We start from the raw sequence: 20,647 nt of genomic DNA, 5'->3' as shown, positions 1-20,647 counted from the left end.
AGCTAATACAATACAGTGGGATGTACGTTATCTAAACACCAGTGTGTCAGTTTAATTTGGATGAATAATCAAGGACCTACCATAGACCAAATTCTTTGGATTAGGCATTTTAAATCTATAATATAATATAAGTCTTGCTGATAGATAAGTCTTGCTGATAGACTGTCTATCAGGAACTTCTATGATAGGAGGTGAAAATGGGGGTGATGGTAGGAAAACGTACAATTTATTAGGCAATTTTTGCAGCAAAAATGATGTGCTCTAATAGATAGAACAAGAACATGTCATAGTTTATAACTTAAAACCACTTTCAAATATTTGGTTAACACACAACTATGCTATTTCCCCAGTCCCCATACACACTAATGATTGCCTCAATGCGTAAAGTTCAATATCAAAGTTGGCCTTTATCTGTTAAGCCCAACCCAAGTGCATACATAATTATAAAAAAGTTACAATGGCCGTACCTTGCAGAGTTAGTGTTTGGTCTCCACAAGAACATGATTACTCCTAACAAGAAGACAAACAGGATAATCCAGAATGCATCATCCAACCACAACTGCTTCAAGTCCTATAAAGAATACAAAATACACCTGTACAAAGAGGTAAAATAATAATATTGCATAACAGTAAAGCATTGAAGCGGTGCTAAACCAATTGTTCATTAATAGGAAAGCTGTGTACTGTAACTCTCCTTTAAGATGCCATTACTTTTGTCCTATGTAGAAGGTAGAAACCTAGAGAAAATTTATTTAATACTACTAGATCACATGGTTGCTTTTCCATCTTTACAATTCAAAGTTTATTCTGTCTACAGTGGAACACTGGCAGCTTACACTGCACAAATTGTTATTCATTATTAAAGTACTATACAGACAGACTCCCTTCAATGTAAATAGAGCCTCAAATATTGAATAAATGGCTGCAGTGTTGGATAAATATTTTTGTTAAAAAATCACTTTGTACAATTTTACAATGCACATATTTTAATTTGGTGGCCTGTTATTTAAAAAGTTTCCTAGATGATGCTATTTAGCATGTCTGTAATTTACGTAATCATGGCTACTTTGTGTTGATTCTAATCATACTCTAATATAACATTCAAGTCAAAATAGCCTACCTGGCTGCCCTACTAGTTGTAGAGTACACCTTTTTATTGAACACTTGCATACAGCAACACTTTCCACAGAGAAACTTGTCTAATCTGGTCAAGAGGTCACCTGACTACACCAGTTGAATTGATTATCATCTTAATATGCCTATATATATATATATTATATATATATGTACAAAGTGACCTGCCAAATATAGCCACCTTCTTAATAAGGTCCTTAGTTATGGCCCAAAGGTGACAAGATTAGACAGGTTTCACCACACATTACAACACAGAAATGTACCAAACTACAAAAAGTGCATACCCTCATACATTGTGATGACTTGATGTAGAGCTATAATTATACAGTATCATGGACCACACTATAGCAACTGTAGGAAGTGAAAATGATAATGTGAATGAATATGTGTGTGCATAGTATAATAATATGTGCATGTGCAAATCTGGTAAGCCATAATTACACAGTGTACCAGTATGCAGTGCTGCAAACAATAAAGCCAATGACTGATAACTAGTACAGAATTATATTAGAACACATGCCCATGTCAAAAGATTATGCTAACTGAATAGTCGTCCATTTAAACAGAGCTCAATATCACAAGTGTCCAAGTAAGTGAATATTTTATGCATATACGTATTATGACTATTCAATACTGATAGATTCTAATAAAGCACATGCACGTTTGACAGAGTATTCAGTCATTTTATATTCAGATCAAGACATTAAAGGATCTTTCTATAAACATATACAAAAATGTTTACAAGTTAATTAACCAATCACAGCAAAGATAAGCATGTAGATAAGGTAATTATAGAAGGATAATTTGGTGACGTTATGTCATAGCCTCAGGATATGTCTGTTCTCTATGACAGTAGTGAATACGAGATGTCTGGATTCTGTGGAATGTAGTGGACTGGAATGGACTAGAATGGTAGACTGGAATAGAATGGTCATTAGATGATTTCACCTCTTTATAAAGACCACCTCCTAACAAAGACTACCTCTTTATAAACACTATTTTACTTTAAAGTCTATTACTGCTATCTAGTTGTTTTAGAGTGTATCCCCATAAGACAATCTTATTGATTAATTGTGCACCACATGCCTAGAGGTGATATCTGTTTTATGATACAACAATACCCACATGTGAAAACAGCTTTACTGTACAATAGATTTTTTTATGAAACTTAATGTAACTGGTGACTAGAGCTAATACATATATCCAAGAAAACGAATGTTGATGCCAGCAACTAACTATAATTTACAAAAATCTAAACAACATCTTTATCATTGACTGGTGCTATCTTTCTGCATTCCTACCCGGAACTCTAATTAGCTAGTAATTTAATTGCCTATTTTTCTCCACTAGAATCACTATTGAAGCAGGTGCCAAACTACTAGCCAATTAGAGTTTATGGGAATTAATTAGGAATTTTGCAAGATTGTGCGAGCCAATTAATGATAAAGGATAAAATAAGATCTTTGAAAATTATAATTATTTGCCAGTAGCAACATTAATTTCTTGCCCTACCAGATATTAGCTTCTTTAGTCGGCAGTATTGTGGAGTTTGTAGATGCATCTTTTTTCAATAAGACCATCCTATGGGGATAGTCTACAACAAAATTTAAGTTAAATGGTCTTATAAAGAGGTGGTCTTTGTTAGGAGGTAGTCTATAAAGAGGTGACCACTAGGTGAAATTATCTTACAAGTATTTCTGTTCATTTCATTCCAATTGACCATTCCATTCCACTGAATCCAGATGCCCATGAAGGTTGCCATGACTACATATTGTGTTCATTTTGTCTATTAATTAGATATTCTAATGTTTATTGTGCAATTAATAAACAATTCCTTTTATATTTAATACTATCAATACACATCACATTATTTCAGAATATCAAATTTTGATGGATACGCTAAACTTGTAGATCATTTTAGCAGTTCAAACTTGTAAACAACTTTAATGTAGCTCCTTGCCATTAGAACTATAAGCCACCAGTCTGATCCTGTTGTGAGTCAGTTGCCACCGTCAACAGATGGTGGCAGGGTTTCACGGATTCTCCTATAACCTTATAATAGGCCCATGTTCAGAGCACGTTTTAACCACTAAACTGGAAGAGCCTCACATCTAGCCCACTACCATCAGGTCAGTATCACACCATCAAAAACACCCCATTGTATACTGTTGCTAAATTAACATAGTATTAACTGGTTAAACTTCATTTAATAGTGAATGATCAAGGGAAACTTCAAGGGTTCCATGTAACCCATGTTATGAAAACGTTACTGATTAAATAGTGTCTTGTGTAGTCAAAGTAGTGGAGTGTTTTAACAGCAATTTTAATTACACGGTCCCATGTAAAAGTAGTACAGCTGTGAGGCCAAGAATGTACATGTATTCAAGGAGACATTATGTCAAAATCGGTGAAGATGATCTTTTACAGTATACTATAAACACACTATCATACACTTTCATTTTCCTTGTAATTCTTATTATCACACATACAATACATAACAGAATACTATTGAGGTATATTTATTTAGCTAATAATTGGTTTGTGCTTGACTGTGTTTGTTGCACTCTAATAATTGTAACTTTAAAATTGATAGATTTTAGTGACAATGAGGTGTAATCATCTTTTGCTCAAACTCATATAGCAAGTAAACAGAATGTCATATTATGTATTGAATTGCCTGTAAACAAGCTTAATAAAATTGCATGTGTAGTATCATTCTATCAGTTTTATTATGTCATGTGCACTCAGTATAGTATTGGCTGTATTGTTCATTATTGCAATAACGTGAGTTATATAATTTGAAAACTAAAATGAAAGCAATGTTGCACTACATGAACAGTTAGTTACATGTTGCTTCATTTCTTTAATATATAGTTGGAGTGTTTTGTATGGGATTTTGGCATGTACGCCTAGTAATGAATACTGTATATGCAACCGGATTTGTGAAAAGGTACCTTTTTCAAACATTTTTACATACCAGCGAATAAAATGATGTAACTCTCATAATTGTTCTTAGTATCAAAATGCAGCCAGATACTGTAGCTACACTCATGGAAAATTTCAGGCAATTATATATGTACCATGATCAAAAAGTTATGAAGCTTGAAAGTTAAAATTAAAATTTGGTCAAATTTTGTATGTGAAAAGGGTACCTTTTTGCAAATCCGGTCAATATTATTATATATTATGCATTCCTTCACAATTGCAATCCATACTTCATTCATCACTGTTTTTCAACAAAGACTCCTCTGAACCCTTAAAACTTCTCTTGACCATCCACTAAATAGAGTAGTGTACAAGTTTGTACTGATAAATATGATCCACTAGTTTAGTGTAACTAGCACAATTTGATATTCTGGAATAATGTGTTGTTTCATGACAGTATTAGGTTCAAGTCAACAAATCACATTTCAAATTTAGTGACATCATTTTGCTGAGCATGCAGTGACTATCTATCTTAAAATAATTATTAATTATACTTAGCAATCTAAAATGGATTTTTATACTAATAGCACAATAGCTATACAACTTCAAATTCTTATACCATTCTTATTTTTACAACCCTTAGAAACTTATTTATGATGTGGTAATTGTGGCTAGACAAACAAAAGCATTATACAACCTGTACCTACATGACAAAATACAGATAGTAGAATGGCACAAGCACTTTATAAACCATAGCACAATGAAAAACTGAAAGTTGAAAAAAAAATGAAAACAAAATTTGGAAAGTTTGATGTTTAGAAACTGTTGGACTGGACTACTGGGCTCAGGTTTTTCATTTTTAGTGCATATTTGGGCAATTGGTTGAAGTCATTGCTGCATTGAATGTGAAAGGCGGACAGTACCACATAGATTGTGTACAATATGCATAACAACTTACAGTTGAGCAGGTATCATTTGCTGATCCATCTTGAATTCTGCACAGAAGCAGTCTTTATCTACATCACTGAGCTATATTTATTGAGTTAGTGAATTGAACATTCATAATACTTATTATATAGCTGAACTATCTACAGCTGTAACGTATGACTACAAGGTGACTTGTTATGACATGGATGCATGCATTTGAAAGATGTTATATATTGCTGTTAGAAGCATGCACTGTAAAAAACAGGGGCACCAAATTGGGGTGTCAAGAATACTGTGCACTGCTGACACCCTTTTAGCCTTTCTGACACCCCAGTGAGTGTCACCCACAATAGAAATCTTAATTATGTTGAAAAGTGCAGGGGCGTAGGAAGCACGGGTGCCATGGGTGCTTGGGCACCCATAAAAATTTCCAGTGGCATAACTAATGGGTGTCAGTACACTGTACTATATATTACTGAAAAGATCGAGATATTCTAATAGAGCAGTCAATCACTCTAAAAAAGCAGTGACATTCGAGACTTTTTTTTGTCTTCAGCTTTACCACTGGGCACCCATAAGTTAAATATATAAATACATTGAAAAACATTAGGTTGATGGATAAATGAGGAGATGGGGGTGTCATAGGACTATTAAGAGTGATACAGAACACTCCTTGATATCCTGACACCTCATCAATAAACTGGGGTGTTACCATTACACCCAGGGTGCCACATGGCACTTAAGTTACACTCTTAGCATGTTACTACAACACCTCAATGACAGCCTTGGGTGTAACTATGAAACACTAAATCACCCTAGAGTGTCATGGGGTGTAGTGTGAGCACTCATAGGGTGTTAAAAGAACACACAGGTCATTTTGGTTCCACTAGAGTGCTACCGTGGCACCCCCTGCATTGTACTTTAGGGTGTCACCGTATTTACAGTGTGGCTAATTTTAAAATTTTCATTTTGTCTAACCACATCACACAAATATCAAATTTTGATGGTTACACTAAACTAGTAGATCATATTAGCAGTACAAACTTGTAAACAACTCTAACAGTGAATAGTCAAGGGAAGTATCAAGGATTACATGACTTGTGCATATGTTGTGAAGATATTACTGATTGAATAGTGTCTGCATGTCATAGTCAACATAGTGAAGTATTTAAACAACAATCATACAGTCCCATTCAAAAGTAGTATAGTTGTGAGGCCAAGAATGTGCGTATTCAAGGAGTTCAACCAAAGACATTTTGTCAAAATCTGGTGAAGAAGGTTTTTACTGTATAGTATACACATTTTCATTTTCCCATTTAAATGTTTTAATGCCTGTGTTCAGGTTCTGAGGGAGTGATATAATTATTCTGGAGCAACTGCTGGATTTGCACAGACGTTGGCATTAGATTGTAAAGTACTTATTATGATATGAGACAAACAGTATAACTACACTTTCACATGACATGCATCCGCCACATAATATAGCCATAAGTTACATTGTCAGTAGCAAGATGTGCTACATACATACTAGATCATCGTGCATATTAAACATGCTACGTATATGCAAAAAAGATGAAGGAGGTACCACATGTATAGGCATGTTTATGTGAGGTAGTATACCCTATGTGGTTTCCTTTGATCTAAGGTATCAAAGTGGTGTTGTATAATATATACATTGTAATATAAAAGTTTTGTTCTAACTGCATGTCACATATATATGTATATGGAAAGCACTTATTTCAGATCCAAAAAAAAAATTGACTTCTGTACCTTATGCTATTTTTCATAACCTTCCAAAACTTTATCACTTGTAGTAAGTGTAACAGATTTCAAAGATGCAACCAGGATTTTAAAGTGGTTTCCACATCTGGTACATAGTCATTAGGCATGATTATGAACATCTAAAGGACTCTGTCCCCAGTAGCTGCAATGACAGAAATGGAACATAATTACAAGTGCTAGATTGATGTTCCCTAGATGACAACTGTGCTTATTATGTGGTTATAGTTATGAGTGACTATATATTGTTAATAATGTTAGTGAAGAAATAATGTATATATGCAGCAGCATAATAGTGTTATGTGACTATTAGCATTTAGACATTGGCATGCATAGCTTAGGTTCAGCCATGGATTTATTCTCCATTCGCCACCTTTTCAAACACACTTATGTAACAACTTAAACAGGCTGTAGGACCAGGTGTCCTACAGACTTTCAGCACTTGTGATGTAAAGCCTTAATAAAATAAAATAGCATGCTTTGATCTTTAATCATGTCTCTAATATCATTACTAGACCTCCTGGAATATTAGATTCCTTCTTGAGTTGTTCAACTTGCTGAGTAAATTTACTCAGACTTAACGCACACTCACTGTGTAGTATTTAGCAAAATGTACTTAAAACTTATTTGTTGATTTCAAAAGTATAATATAGTTAAAAGTACACACCCAACCATGTACTGCGTTGGTTAGGAACCACACCCTTGGTTCTTCTGAAGAACTAATTTTAGATTTTCTAAAACCATGAATAGCCTTAGGCAGGTCATAGGTTCCTAACCTATACATAAATACAATAGTTACTAACTAAAAGGGATTTTGTGATATTTTAAAGGATACGCTCCATATAACTACAAGTACAAAATAAAATAGAATTTTCAACTACAGTAGGGACCATAACACATCAATAAAAAGCATTGAAACAAGCTGGAGTAGTGCACAATAATAATAAATCACAGTAAAATATAGAAGAGTTCTATACCTGAAGTGCATTCCTTTTGAACATAGTATGATTATAGTCCATTAACATTCTCAGAACTAGCTTTCCGGCTGTCATGATCACCATTGACCATGTCAACAGCAGAGTTTTGTGCTCTACATAATACCACCACACTTGTCTTTACTATACTTTAGTGTCTGCTGGCAAAGTTTAGCAAGGAATTTATTCACCATCTTTTGGTTTATGCATTGTGTAAACTCACTGAAAATGGAATGCCCTGTAGTCTCATGGCAATAAAAGCAACATTAGTGTGTTGCCTTCTGCATCACGTTTTATAACCATGTATGTCTTTGTAATTTTGTATTATGAATGAATGCGGAAATTTATTTATCATGACATCAGCATTTCATCATATCCTGTTTGAAGCTATAAAAATCAGTAACTGAACAGTAAGTTAGTTTATTAATGCTTGTTGATAGCTACAAGCATGAGACTCTTAATGGTGATCTTAGCTGCTGTTCTGCTGGTATGTTTCTTCTATCAAATTGAAGAAGTTTTTGCTGGTGAATCGGGTGGTTTAAATGAGAGGGGTCACAATAAACTTCCCTGTTGTGTATCTGGAAACTTCACCTTTTATTCAATTGCTGACATTCTTAATAACATCTCCAATAATGCTATTGTCAACATTACAACTGATGTTGTGTTGTCCACTAATGTGACATTAAAAAGTCTTGAAAACATAACAATAAAAGGACACAGAAATTCTGTTGTAAAGTGTAATGATGTTGGTGCAGTAAAGTTTATTTCCTGCAAAAATGTAACCATTGAAGGTATCCAGTGGGATGGCTGTGGCTCTAAAGATTATCCAGGAATTGAATTCTGCAACTCATCCAAAGCTTCGTTTGAAAGATGCTCATTTTGTAACTCCAAAGGAAGAAGCATTTTACTATCAAAAATGTCTGGAACTACGTGGATTAAGCATTGTAATTTTACACACAAAAATGAATATAGCAGACATGGTACAGCTATACATTACTTACCTAATGATAATACCCATGGGCAGCACAAGTTGGTAGTCCAAAATTGTAAATTCATTTTCAATACAGCCACACAAAGTGTAGTTTATGCGGATGGTTCAAGTACCAGGATCACTGGTCATGTTTGTTTACAAGAGAATGAGTTTGTCAACAACACAGGAGTACCTGTTTTCATTTCAAACAGTAACCTTCAAATTAAGGGCAGTCTGTTATTCAAGGGAAATGTAGCAGGTGGAGGAATTTTTAGCAATAACTCCTATATCATATTTTATGGCAAGTCCGAAGTAAAGTTTATTAATAATTCTGCTGATTCTAGAGTTATTTTTACAGAACATGGTGGAGCAATTCATCAAATTTATTCAAGAATTATCTTTGAGGCAAATTCAATAGTAACTTTTAAAGACAACAGTGCAAGCTATGGTGGTGCCATATACAGTAGTAATTCTGATATCAGATTTGATAATAACTCAAATGTAACATTTAATAATAACTTAGCCATATATGGAGGAGGTGTCTTCTGTACATTTTCATCTTACATTACGTTTAATGGTACCTCAAGTGTAACATTTAAAAATAATAAAGCCAGACTTGATGGAGGAGCTGTAGATTGTAATAGGTTGTCCCATATCACATTTACTGGTAACTCAAGTGTAACATTCAATAACAATAAGGGCGGGATAATTTCCTCTAGTAGTGGAGGAGCTATAAGTTGCTTGGCTTCTTCCCATATCACGTTTGATGGTAACTCAAGTGTAGCATTTAATAATAATGAAGCCTATGATGGAGGAGCTATAGTTTGTCGTGGTTTGTCTCAAATCACATTTGATGGTAACTCAAGTGTAACATTTAATAATAATGAAGCCACATTTGGAGGAGCTGTACATTGTCAATCATCATCCCCTATTACATTTGATGGTAGCTCAAATGTAACATTCAATAGTAATAAAGCTGCTTTGGGAGGAGCTATACGTTGTAAATATATACCCAATATGACATTTGATGGTAACTCAAGGGTAACATTTAATAATAATGAAGCTATGCTTGGAGGAGCTGTACGTTGTGAGTCATCATCTCCTATTATATTTGATGGTAACTCAAGTGTAGCATTTAATAACAATAAAGCCAGTGATGATGGAGGAGCTGTACATTTTGTGTCATCATCTCCTATCACATTTGATGGTAACTCAAGTGTAACATTTTATAATAATAAAGCCAGTAATGATGGAGGAGCTGTATATTCTGAGTCTTCATCTCATATCACATTTGATGATAACTCAAGTGTAACATTTAACAATAATGAAGCCATGCTTGGAGGAGCTGTACATTGTGAGTCATCATCTCCTGTCAGATTTGATGGTAACTCAAGTGTAATATTTAACAATAATGAAGCCAGTAATAATGGAGGAGCTGTATATGAACATTGTGGCATCTTATTTTATAAAAGAACTCGGGTAACATTTAACAGCAATAAGGCTAGTTATGATGGCGGGGCTGTCTTCTCCTCATCCCAAATCACATTTGATGAAAATTCTATTGTCAATTATAATAACAATACTGTAGGACAAAATGGCGGAGCCATAGTTTCTAGTAATGTAAAATTCGCAGGGAGTTCAACTATAATGTTTAACAAAAATATAGCTAAACAAAATGGTGCTGCCATATGCCATCAAAATAATAATGCTAAAATCTTATTTGTCAATGAAAGTGTCATTATATTTCATGATAATACTGCAACAGAGAGAGGGGGAGCTATATATCTATTTAACAATAGTCGCATAACTTTCACCAGACATTCTGATGTGACTTTTCTATCCAACACGGCAATGCTAAATGGTGGAGCTATATATTCAGAGAGCCAAGTCATTATTCTATTAGAAAGAAATTCTGCAGTCACCTTTAAGAATAATAAAGCTGGTCAAAGTGGTGGAGCACTTTATATTACTGACTATTCCACTGCTACATTTACAGGACAATCTGAAGTAATTTATTCAAATAACAAAGTCACCCAATATGGTGGAGCAATATACTGTGTAGGTAACTCCAACATCATTTTGAAGGGGAATATTTCAATAAAGTTTACAAACAACACATCTGAATATGGTGGAGCCTTATCGATTTTGCAATCTTTCATATTATTGGAAGAAGACAGTTCAGTAAAATTCACCAGCAATAAGGCAGAAAACGGTGGAGCAATTTTTGTTGTGAAGTCTTCTGTTACATTTGAAAAGAACTCCCGGACAGAATTTTTCAGAAATTCAGCAGCAGGAAGTGGTGGGGCAATTTATCTAAGTGATCACTTCACTGTAAACATTTATTATCAATCCCAAATCATGTTTATCCATAATAATGCTAATCATCGTGGTGGGGCCATATTTTATGACCTAGTAACAAAAAGTATTGAAAACAGAGTTTCACTTAACACTACAGATATTACATTTTATAAGAACACAGACTTAACTGATGCTGACTCTTATGTAGATATGCCAACTTCATGTGAAGAGACTTGTTTGAACAACAGTATAATACACAATCAAAATCAATATGGCGGGGTCATTAACACTTCTCCTAGAAAATTAGTGTTTAATAGGACAGCTACCTGTGCTGATGATGACAGTTACACAAATTGTCAAAGATATCTAACAAAAAATGTTATGCTTGGTCAGGAAATTATAATCAATGCTTGTGTATATAATTACTTCAATCGACCCGCTGGTGCAACACAGTTTATCCTGAGCAGTGAAGATCAAGGTCATCGCATCATTGGATCACGCAATGTGCTAATATCATGTACAGCATTAGAGGGAGTCAGAATAATGGGAAAGAAAATTGTTGAGGCAACTAATTATTCAATGGCCATTACTTCATATGATGGAAGTCATTCAGATTTAAAATCATTCTCCATTGGGCTAATAACTGAACTAATACCATGTCACCCAGGCTTCCACTATGATAATGACACAAGAAGGTGTGTATGCTACAGCGATAGTGATATTATTTCTTGTTCTGGTAGTACATCAACTATCAAAAGAGGTTACTGGTTTGGTGATGTCAATGATAAAGCCACCATCACCGTTTGTCCCAATGGTTACTGTAATTTTACTTGTTGTGAAACAGCTAATGGATATTTTAAGCTGTCACCGGTCAGAGTTAATCAGTGCAATTTGCAGCGATCGGGTACTGCTTGTGGTAGTTGCAAGGAAGACTATACACTTTCATTTGATTCTATTGAATGTGTACGTGTTGATAAGTGTACAACTGGACAGACAGCACTGGTGGTGACATTATCAATCCTGTACTGGGTGGTCATAGTTATATTAGTGTTCACTGTTACATTTTATCACATCAGGATTGGTTATTTGTATGCTATCACATACTATTACAGTGTGGTGGATATATTACTGAGTGAACACTTGTACTTATCACAAGGATTATTTACATTTATTAGCGTAATGTCCAGTATTGCAAAAGTCACACCACAGTTTTTAGGGCAACTCTGTTTAGTGACTAATATGAGTGGAATTGACCAACAGTTCATCCATTATGCACATCCACTAGCTGTTGCCATCATTGTAGCAATGATCTGTCTGTCAGCAAGAATGTCATACAAGTTTTCATTGTTTGTGAGTAGAGGAATTATCCACGTTATATGTTTCCTTTTATTGCTATCATACACTTCTATGGCAACCACTTCTTTACTGCTACTGAGATCACTGATATTTCATAATGTGGATAAGGTTTACACTTACCTGTCACCTGACATAGAGTATTGTCATGGTCGCCATCTACCATATTTCATCATAGCAATATTATGTACACTAGTGATTGTGGTTGGTTTACCACTTCTGCTTCTTCTCGAGCCCTTCATAAACCACAAGATCAACTTTTATAGGATAAAGCCATTGCTGGATCAGTTTCAAGGATGTTACAAGGATAAGTATCGTAGTTTTGCAGCTTATTACATGATATGTCGACTGGTGATTATTGTGATAATTATTGCTAATTCATCAAACAATGTCACCTCCCAATACTCATTGATCATATTAAGTTGTTTGTTGGCCTTCATACATTTGACGTTAAGGCCATATGGATCTAATATTCTTAATATGTTTGATGGATTTATATTGCAGTTGATGATTGTGGTTTCAATGGTGGCATTAAATTTTGCTGACAGCTATGATCCTGATTTGCTGTTAGCATTCATGTTTTTGTTAGTGGCACTACCCTTAATACCTTTTGTTATAATAGAAGTTTACCTCTATAGAAATACTATCAAGAAAATTACTAATTATTGTGAACCACCCAAACCAGACACTACCAATGACAACAATGAGGTACCGATGAGAGACTTTGTTGACAGTGTTATTGATGATAACAGCAGGAAGAATGCTTACATATGTGAAATGTGAGAATGCACTAAAATAACAATGTAATACTTATCAAGCATATATTAATTGGTATTACAAAAATAGTACTGATACAATCACAAATCACCATGTAAAGAATTCAGGTACATAATAAGTCACTCTGTAGAGAGCTCAACTAAGTTACAAGTCACCGTGTTAAAAGTTTAACTACATTACTCAGTCTGGTCACCTTGTGGTTTGTTCAGCTAAGTTATAAGTTACTCTGTAGAAATTTCAGTTGCAAGTCATGACCAAGTTCAGCTAAGTTACACTCTGTAGAAACTTTAGCTCAAACAGGTCATCCAATAGAAAGTTTAGTGACAACTAACTTACTTACCCTGTAAAGTGTTTAGCTAAGTTTCAAACCACTCTGTTGAGGCTGAGTTCAGCTACCATTAACCAAATCATTATGTAAGGAGTTCAGCTAAGTAACGTACACAAGTCACTATGAACAGTATGAAGAGATGTTGTAAATAGAGGTGTTTAGAAATAAACAAGTACTGTAACCCTGTATAAAGGGAATTAATCATTTGCCTGCCCGCATGCTTTTGTTAGCTAGGATGTGACCAGAAACTAAGGTATGACTTGTAGTGGTCTTGGGTTTTTTAAACTGGATTAATGATGTCACTATCCTGAGGATATCCGGAAAGATTTTGTTTAGAATATAAGGTATTTTAAGTTAGATTAGGGATCATAGAAGAAAGTAGGGAAACAAGGGAGGTCACCTACACCTGCAGACATACAATAGTGAACATTGAATCCCCATACCTATGACTGAATTAAGCATTACCATTATATCTGCAGGTGTAGGTGACTTTCATTGCCTCCCCACTTTTTATTCTATGACCCCTAATCCTACTTAAATTTCCTAAATATTTCTTTTTTCTGTTTGTTTACTACTCTATAATATTATTTTATAACAGGTGAACCTGTGCATACTGCATCAAAAGAAAGATTAGTGCCTGAGTTACTAAATGTATGGCTCAACTATTGATCACCATCTCGAAGTGAAATAGTCACTTCTTCAGCTATGTTCATCCCATTACATAGCACCACAAACAATATCAAGTCACCACGGAAACACAAACAAATTTCCGTGTTGAAACACAGGGAAGCCATAGTACTACCATGAATTGACACCTTAATTGGGCTGTCAGCAAAAAGAAATGGGGCATAAAGGAGAACAAAGGTAAGTGCATTGTACTTACTACGATATGCCAAAAGGCAAAAGGCACTTGTTGGGCTGAAGCGACATTGAATAATGAAAAAATCAACCAGTAGTTATATGCTTTCCTGAAGGCATCAGGCAATCAGTTAGCTAGTCAGTAAAAAATTCCATTGAATTAGAAATAAAATTTTGTAGGAAGCATCAAGGGTCGTGAAGGAATTTTTTGGCTCAGTTCTTGGTTATACCTAACTAATACTGCCAAGGCACCAGGAAAGTATTGTGAAGTTACTTTTGGGTGATATTGTTTGCCAGAAAATCCCAAACCTTCATGATCCCTAATATGCAGTACCAAGATAGTTATATCTAATCCAAAACAGCCAAGCTGTAAAAAAAGTGTGCAGCCCTCAAAAAGGCTGTGGTGAAAAAAGATGTGAAATCCAAGGTGGCGGCCAAGAAATGGCTGTGATGGTAGGTTAATGGTAAAAAGGCTATGGTGAAAAAAGATGTTTTACCATTAAACTACCATTACAGCCATTTCTTGGCCGCCACCTTGGATTTCACATCTTTTTTCACCATAGCCTTTTTGAGGGCTGCACGCTTTTTTTACAGCTTGGCTGTTTTGGATTAGATTTCATTTCTTTTTGTATTTGTATACCGCTGGCTTTTGGACTTTTTTAACCTACCTTTTTTTTACCACAGGAAGAAGAAAAGATGAAATAGATGTACTTTAAATATTTTATCAGTAAATGTACAAATTATATATATATAATACATATATTGATTACAGAAATCTCCATGGTGGTTTCTTTCTAACTGAACACTCTACAAGGTGACTTCTTCTAGATGCTCTCTCTACATAGTGAATTGTTTGTAGCTGAACGATCTACAAGGTAACTTCTTCTAGCTGATCTCTCTACAGGGTGATTTGTTTGTAGCTGAATTCTGTACAGGCGATTTGTTTGCAGCTGAGCTCTTTACAGAATGGTTTCTTTGTAGCTGAACTCTCTACAAGGTAACTTCTTCTAGCTGAACTCTCTACATGGTGGTTTCTTTGTAGCTAAACGATCTACAAGGTAACTTCTTCTAGCTGATCTCTCTACAGGGTGGTTTGTTTGTAGCTGAATTCTGTACAGGTAGGGACCCGCCGATTATGCTCATTCTTTTACCTATTATGCTATGCTGCACTGCTCAAATATTTACCTATTATGCTTAAATTAATGCTCAATATTTACCTATTATGCTCAAATTATACTCAATATTTTTACCTCAGTTCCCATGTTTTTCTAATAACTTTGCATTTTATGGAAAAGCAGTAAGTGGTTGAAGTACAGGCTGTAAATCCTTGCTTGTCAAAATACATGTCACAGAAAAGATCTATATACTCTAATAGAACAGTCAGCTACCTGATAATTTTATTAGAGTTACTGACTGTTCTATTAGACTATATCAATCTTTTTGTTGGTTATGTATTTTGATAAGCAAGAATTTATAGCATTGCACAAGTTTTCTGCCTATTATGCTAGCATTATGCTCAATGCTTTCAGGCACCTGTTATGCTCATTATTATGCCAGCATAATCAACGGGTCCCTATGTACAGGTGATTTGTTTGCAGCTGAGCTCTTTACAGAATGGTTTCTTTGTAGCTGAACTCTCTAAAAGGTAACTTCTTCTAACTGATCTTTCTACAGGGCAATTTGTTTGTGGCTGAATTTTCTACAGGGCGATTTCTTTGCAGCTGAACTCTCTACATGGTGGTTTCTTTGTAGCTGAACTATCTACAAGGTAATTTCTTCTAGCTGACCTCTCTACAGGGTGATTTGTTTGTAGCTGAATTCTGTACAGGTGATTTGTTTGCAGCTGAGCTCTTTACAGAATGGTTTCTTTGTAGCTGAACTCTCTACAAGGTAACTTTTCTAGCTGATCTCTCTACAGGGAGATTTGTTTGTAGCTGAACTCTCTACAGGTGATTTGTTTGAAGCCGAACTCTCTAAATGATGGTTTCTTTGTAGCTGAACTCTCTACAAGTTAACTTCTTCTAGCTGATCTCTCTACTTTATTATTATTATTATTGTTAATTAGCAAAGCCCACTAGGGGCAACACGCTAATGAGCACTACAATCTATTATATTACTTACAGCGTTCTTAAATGTTTCAAGATCTATTGTGTTGCTGTTAGGAATTTGAAGGGAGTTCCATTGAATAATTGTTCGAGGGAGGAAGGAGTATTTGTACACATCAACTCTTGTTTGCAATTGAGTTAGCTTGAGAGGATGTTGAGCACGGGTGGAGGACACTGGGGTTGGTGACGGTAAGCAATGATCAGGTGTGCTAGTAAGTTCCTGACAATCTTGAATAGGAAGGTGAGTCTAGCAATTGTTCTTCTGTTTTGAAGTGTAGGCCATTCAAGACTGGTTAACATGTCTGTGATGCTATCATGGTTTTGGTTAGATCTGTGCCAGGGTTTGTTCAAAACGAAACGAGCAGCGCGGTGTTGAATCATTTCTAGTTTACTAATACTAGTGTGATGATAGGGGTCCCAGATGGTTGAGCAGTATTCTAATGATGGTAAGAGCAATTGTTTGTAGACGTGTTCTTTAATTTCTGATGGTGCATTGTGGAGATTTCTTTTTAAGAATCCAAGGAGTCGATTTGCCTTGTTACAGATGTAATTGATGTGAGGATCCCATGATAATTTGTGGTGGAGACGGATTCCAAGGTAATTGTGTTCTAATAATGTAGCCAGTGGAATGTCGGACATTTCGTATGTGAAAGTACTCTTGTTATGGTGTGTTGTTATCTGTAAAATTTTACATTTGAAGATGTTGAATTCCATCATCCAGTCAGTTGCCCATCTTGTCAGTGAGTTTAAATCATCTTGAAGTATTTTATGGTCTTGTGGTGTTTTAATGGTTTTGTAAATAAGGATATCATCTCTACAGGGTGATTTGTTAGTAGCTGAACTATCTACAAGATAACTTCTTCTAGCTGATCTCTCTACAGGGTGACTTGTGTGTAGCTGATGTCTATACAGGTTTCTTGTTTCTAGCTGATTTCTTGAATTCTCTTCAGGGTGACTGCTCTATTAGGATGACTGCTCTATTAGAGTATCTCGATCTCGCACTTGCTGCACCAAGTTGGATTTCGTGTTATAACTCCGTGGCTTTAAGGTCTGATTCTTCTACACCATTGATGAGCCTTTCTAAGATGATTACTCCATCTGTACAACGATTTTCAAAGCAATACCCCCAAGCGGTTTATCTGGTAGGCGTGGCAAGCAGTCGTTTTTTTAATTAGCTAATCTCGATTGCGTAATTGTTACACACTGTTGGTTTTTTCGTTGTATCTTCCTGTTTTTTAGCTTGATTTCTTTCAAACCACAAAAGGTTTGAGGTTCTATAGTTAACCTATTCACCCACCGATTTTCAGCTTCATCCCATACGCGGTTTACCCTGTAGACGTGACAACATATTGGTGTTATTTTTCGTGAATAATCGCTCATAACTCTTTGCCTGTTTACCGTATTCCAGCCAAAGGTGGTACCGAGATGCGCCTTTATATCCCCCTTCTGTGTACCAAATTTCAAGGCAATCGGATATGGCGTTCGCGTTTTATAGCAGTTTTGTAAGTGTGCGATAAGAAAAAGAAAAATAAGGAGGAAAAAAAACGAAGAAACTGAGCCAATTTTTGAAGTCGCATATCTCGGGAACGCGTGAAGCGATTTCGTTCAAATTTGGAATGTGGAGTGCTGCAGTTGGAGGGCATGTCCACAGCAAAAATCGTCTTGTTTCATCAAGGAAGAACAGAGCTACGGAGGTGCGAAAATTGCGTTTTCTTTCTTCCTGTCAATGTGACTGGATTTTGGAAAAACGATCCAAATCGCACATTAGAAGTTCCGAGATAAACGGTTTTAAAGAATTGAAGCCAGCATAACTCTCCAAGGATAGCAAGCACGCGTATGAAATTTACACAAAAGATGCATCAATCTGTTACCTTTCAAGCCACTTCCAGTACTTGTAGCTGCTTGTACAGTTTCCCGCCAAATAAGATAGAAAATCTGAGCAGTTGGACGAGCGAAGTAGTATCACGAGTGCTCACAAAGGGGTGGAGGCTGGGGGGTGGGGTGGAGGCTGGGGGGTGGGGTGGAGGCTGGGGGGTGGCGGGGAGGGCAAAAGTTAGACCTCAAAATGGAGGCAGACCACGATTGGAGTCCAGACACCAGATTACAGGGCTGTGCTGGCTCCTTAGTGGCTGATATGTAGCAAAATCAGCAGAGAACACGTCTGGCCAACATTATAAGGCTGTCCACCAGTAAACCACTGACTCTTGCCAAGCCAGGTCCTTCACAAGGCCAGAAACCGCCATTTGGGCACTCCACACCACCCAGAAAAGACGTGTGTAAAAACCAGCCTCGTGTAGTTTGAGTAGTGCTGAGGATCAAAACTTGTAGTACGATAGTGCAGCTATCCACTGGTGATGTTAGTTTGATTTTGCCTGATGTGCGATTTGGATCGGTTCTGTAAAATCTGGTCACCAATATACTCACGGGTGTTATGCGCCGGCTTCTTGGGCCGCACGACACACTACCGTGTGTCTTGATTTTTATGCTGGTTTCAGCTCTATGGTAATTAATTGTCTATGGCACGAGAAGGTCATCTAGAAGAACTATGTAGCTACCTATTATGTGCCTGTCTCCATGTTTACACAAAAGTCTGCCACAGAAATACATGATATTGCACCAATTATATGAGACAAAAAGTCATAAGGTACACTACATAGCGTATTTACAATTTAGCTACAAGTGTTTTCATTCTACTTCAGTCACCATATAGCCTATCTATAGCCATTGAAATTAATATCCACTAGTGTTGCTGCAGGTGTAGCCTTCTGTCACCACTTTAGGTTATAATGATCCCTACTCATATGTATGTAAAATTTCTTTTAGATCTTTTATTAAACTTGTTTATTCTTTTGGAACTACACAATTCATTACCGGTAAACCAGTGCATACCACATTAAATGAAACAGACATATATTATGTGGCAACATTTTGGAAAGGTGCTGATATAGCTAGTTGTGCAGGTTGCATTAAGATTTGTCATGGTGCTGTTAAAACAGAAAGGAACTTTTATAGCAGTACACGTACTTCTGCTCAAAAATAGATTGATATTCATTAAATGCATTTGTTTGGAGCCAAAATTTGATATGTTAAATGAGTGTATATAGCTGATTTTCCAAATCCCAGTCACACTTGAATAGTAGTATGCAGTACTGCTTTTATATTATTAAGGCTTTACAGCACAAGCGCTGAAGGTCTGTAGGACACTTGGTCCTACAACCTGTTTTAAGTTGTTACATAAAGTGTGTTTGAAAAGGTGGAGAAAGGAAAAAAATCCATGACTGGACATGGGCAGCCCGCTCGAATGCTTACAGGAGTCTGCTAAGCGGTCAGGATGTTTTCTCCTTGTTAATTTCAAGTATATATCACTCTCTAGAGTTCCTATGGGTATATACACTTGAAATTGACATGGAGAAAACATCCTGACCACCTGGAAGATTCTTGTAAGCATTCAAGCATTAATTGGATGGCTGCAGGTTCGAGACTTCCCCAGACCCCCGGCCCAGTAATGGATTTTTCTCCTTTCTCCACACTTTATGTAACAACTTTAAACAGGCTGTAGGACCAGGTGTCCTACAGGCCTTCAGCACTTGTGCCGTAAAGCCTCAATAAATAATAAATAAAATAATAAATACAGTACTGCTGTACTGTAGAATAATACATACATCTGTTATTAATGTAGAAGGAGGAGAGATTCTAATGATACAATTGTGATTCATGATACCATGATCCACTATCGTGAACCTGTTATGGAGATAATGAATGATGATGACTGATGACAAATTGTGATTGTAAATAATATTATTACATTAATTAGTCTATTGTCCTCGTTTATATATAATCCTGCTGTAATAATACATTTAGTACTTTGTATATAACTCACACTGCTCTTTGATTTTGTTGCATTGATCAATTATTTACTGCAATGTTTATAAACTAATAGTGTACATGGTAATGGTGACATTCTCACTTAATACAAAATGTATATTATACAGTACAATTAGAGTTTTGGTCTTTTTGTTTAAGCATTACTTTTACTTAAGTTAAATTTATACTTGGACATCGCCAAGTATCCCTATATAGTCTATAGTTTTGTGATAGTGCACATTCACACAAATAATATTTTTAGATTTTAGGAAAAAACCACTCCTAAAATGATGTCACCTGTACAAACTTGTACAAACTTATGGCAAAATTCAATGACAGCATCAATGTGTCTTGT

The 20,647-nt window shown here is 35.8% G+C and overlaps 1 protein-coding gene across 1 annotated transcript; it reads left to right on the top strand.

The window, feature by feature from the left end:
• Positions 1-8,199: 8,199 nt before the first annotated feature.
• Positions 8,200-20,293, top strand: LOC136248138 (probable outer membrane protein PmpD). The gene is made up of 3 exons (XM_066039953.1): positions 8,200-12,944; positions 12,999-13,139; positions 20,108-20,293. The coding sequence occupies exons 1-3, from the start codon at positions 8,200-8,202 to the stop codon at positions 20,199-20,201; spliced, it is 4,980 nt and encodes a 1,659-aa protein (XP_065896025.1). The 3' UTR covers positions 20,202-20,293.
• Positions 20,294-20,647: the final 354 nt, after the last annotated feature.

Source organism: Dysidea avara, chromosome 2 (assembly GCF_963678975.1).
Source record: "Dysidea avara chromosome 2, odDysAvar1.4, whole genome shotgun sequence".
Lineage (NCBI taxonomy): Eukaryota > Metazoa > Porifera > Demospongiae > Dictyoceratida > Dysideidae > Dysidea > Dysidea avara.
The sequence above is the reverse complement of the archived record's forward strand: the minus strand, read 5'-3'. Positions and strand labels throughout refer to the sequence as shown.

Excerpts from the sequence above, each read along its gene's own strand:
- LOC136248138 (XM_066039953.1), top strand. The coding sequence starts at position 8,200 with ATGGTGATCTTAGCTGCTGTTCTGCTGGTATGTTTCTTCTATCAAATT. Across the intron at positions 12,945-12,998 it reads CTGTTAGCATTCATGTTTTT|AAATACTATCAAGAAAATTA; the intron begins GTTAGTGGCACT and ends TTACCTCTATAG. Across the intron at positions 13,140-20,107 it reads AATGCTTACATATGTGAAAT|AAGGAGGAGAGATTCTAATG; the intron begins GTGAGAATGCAC and ends TTATTAATGTAG.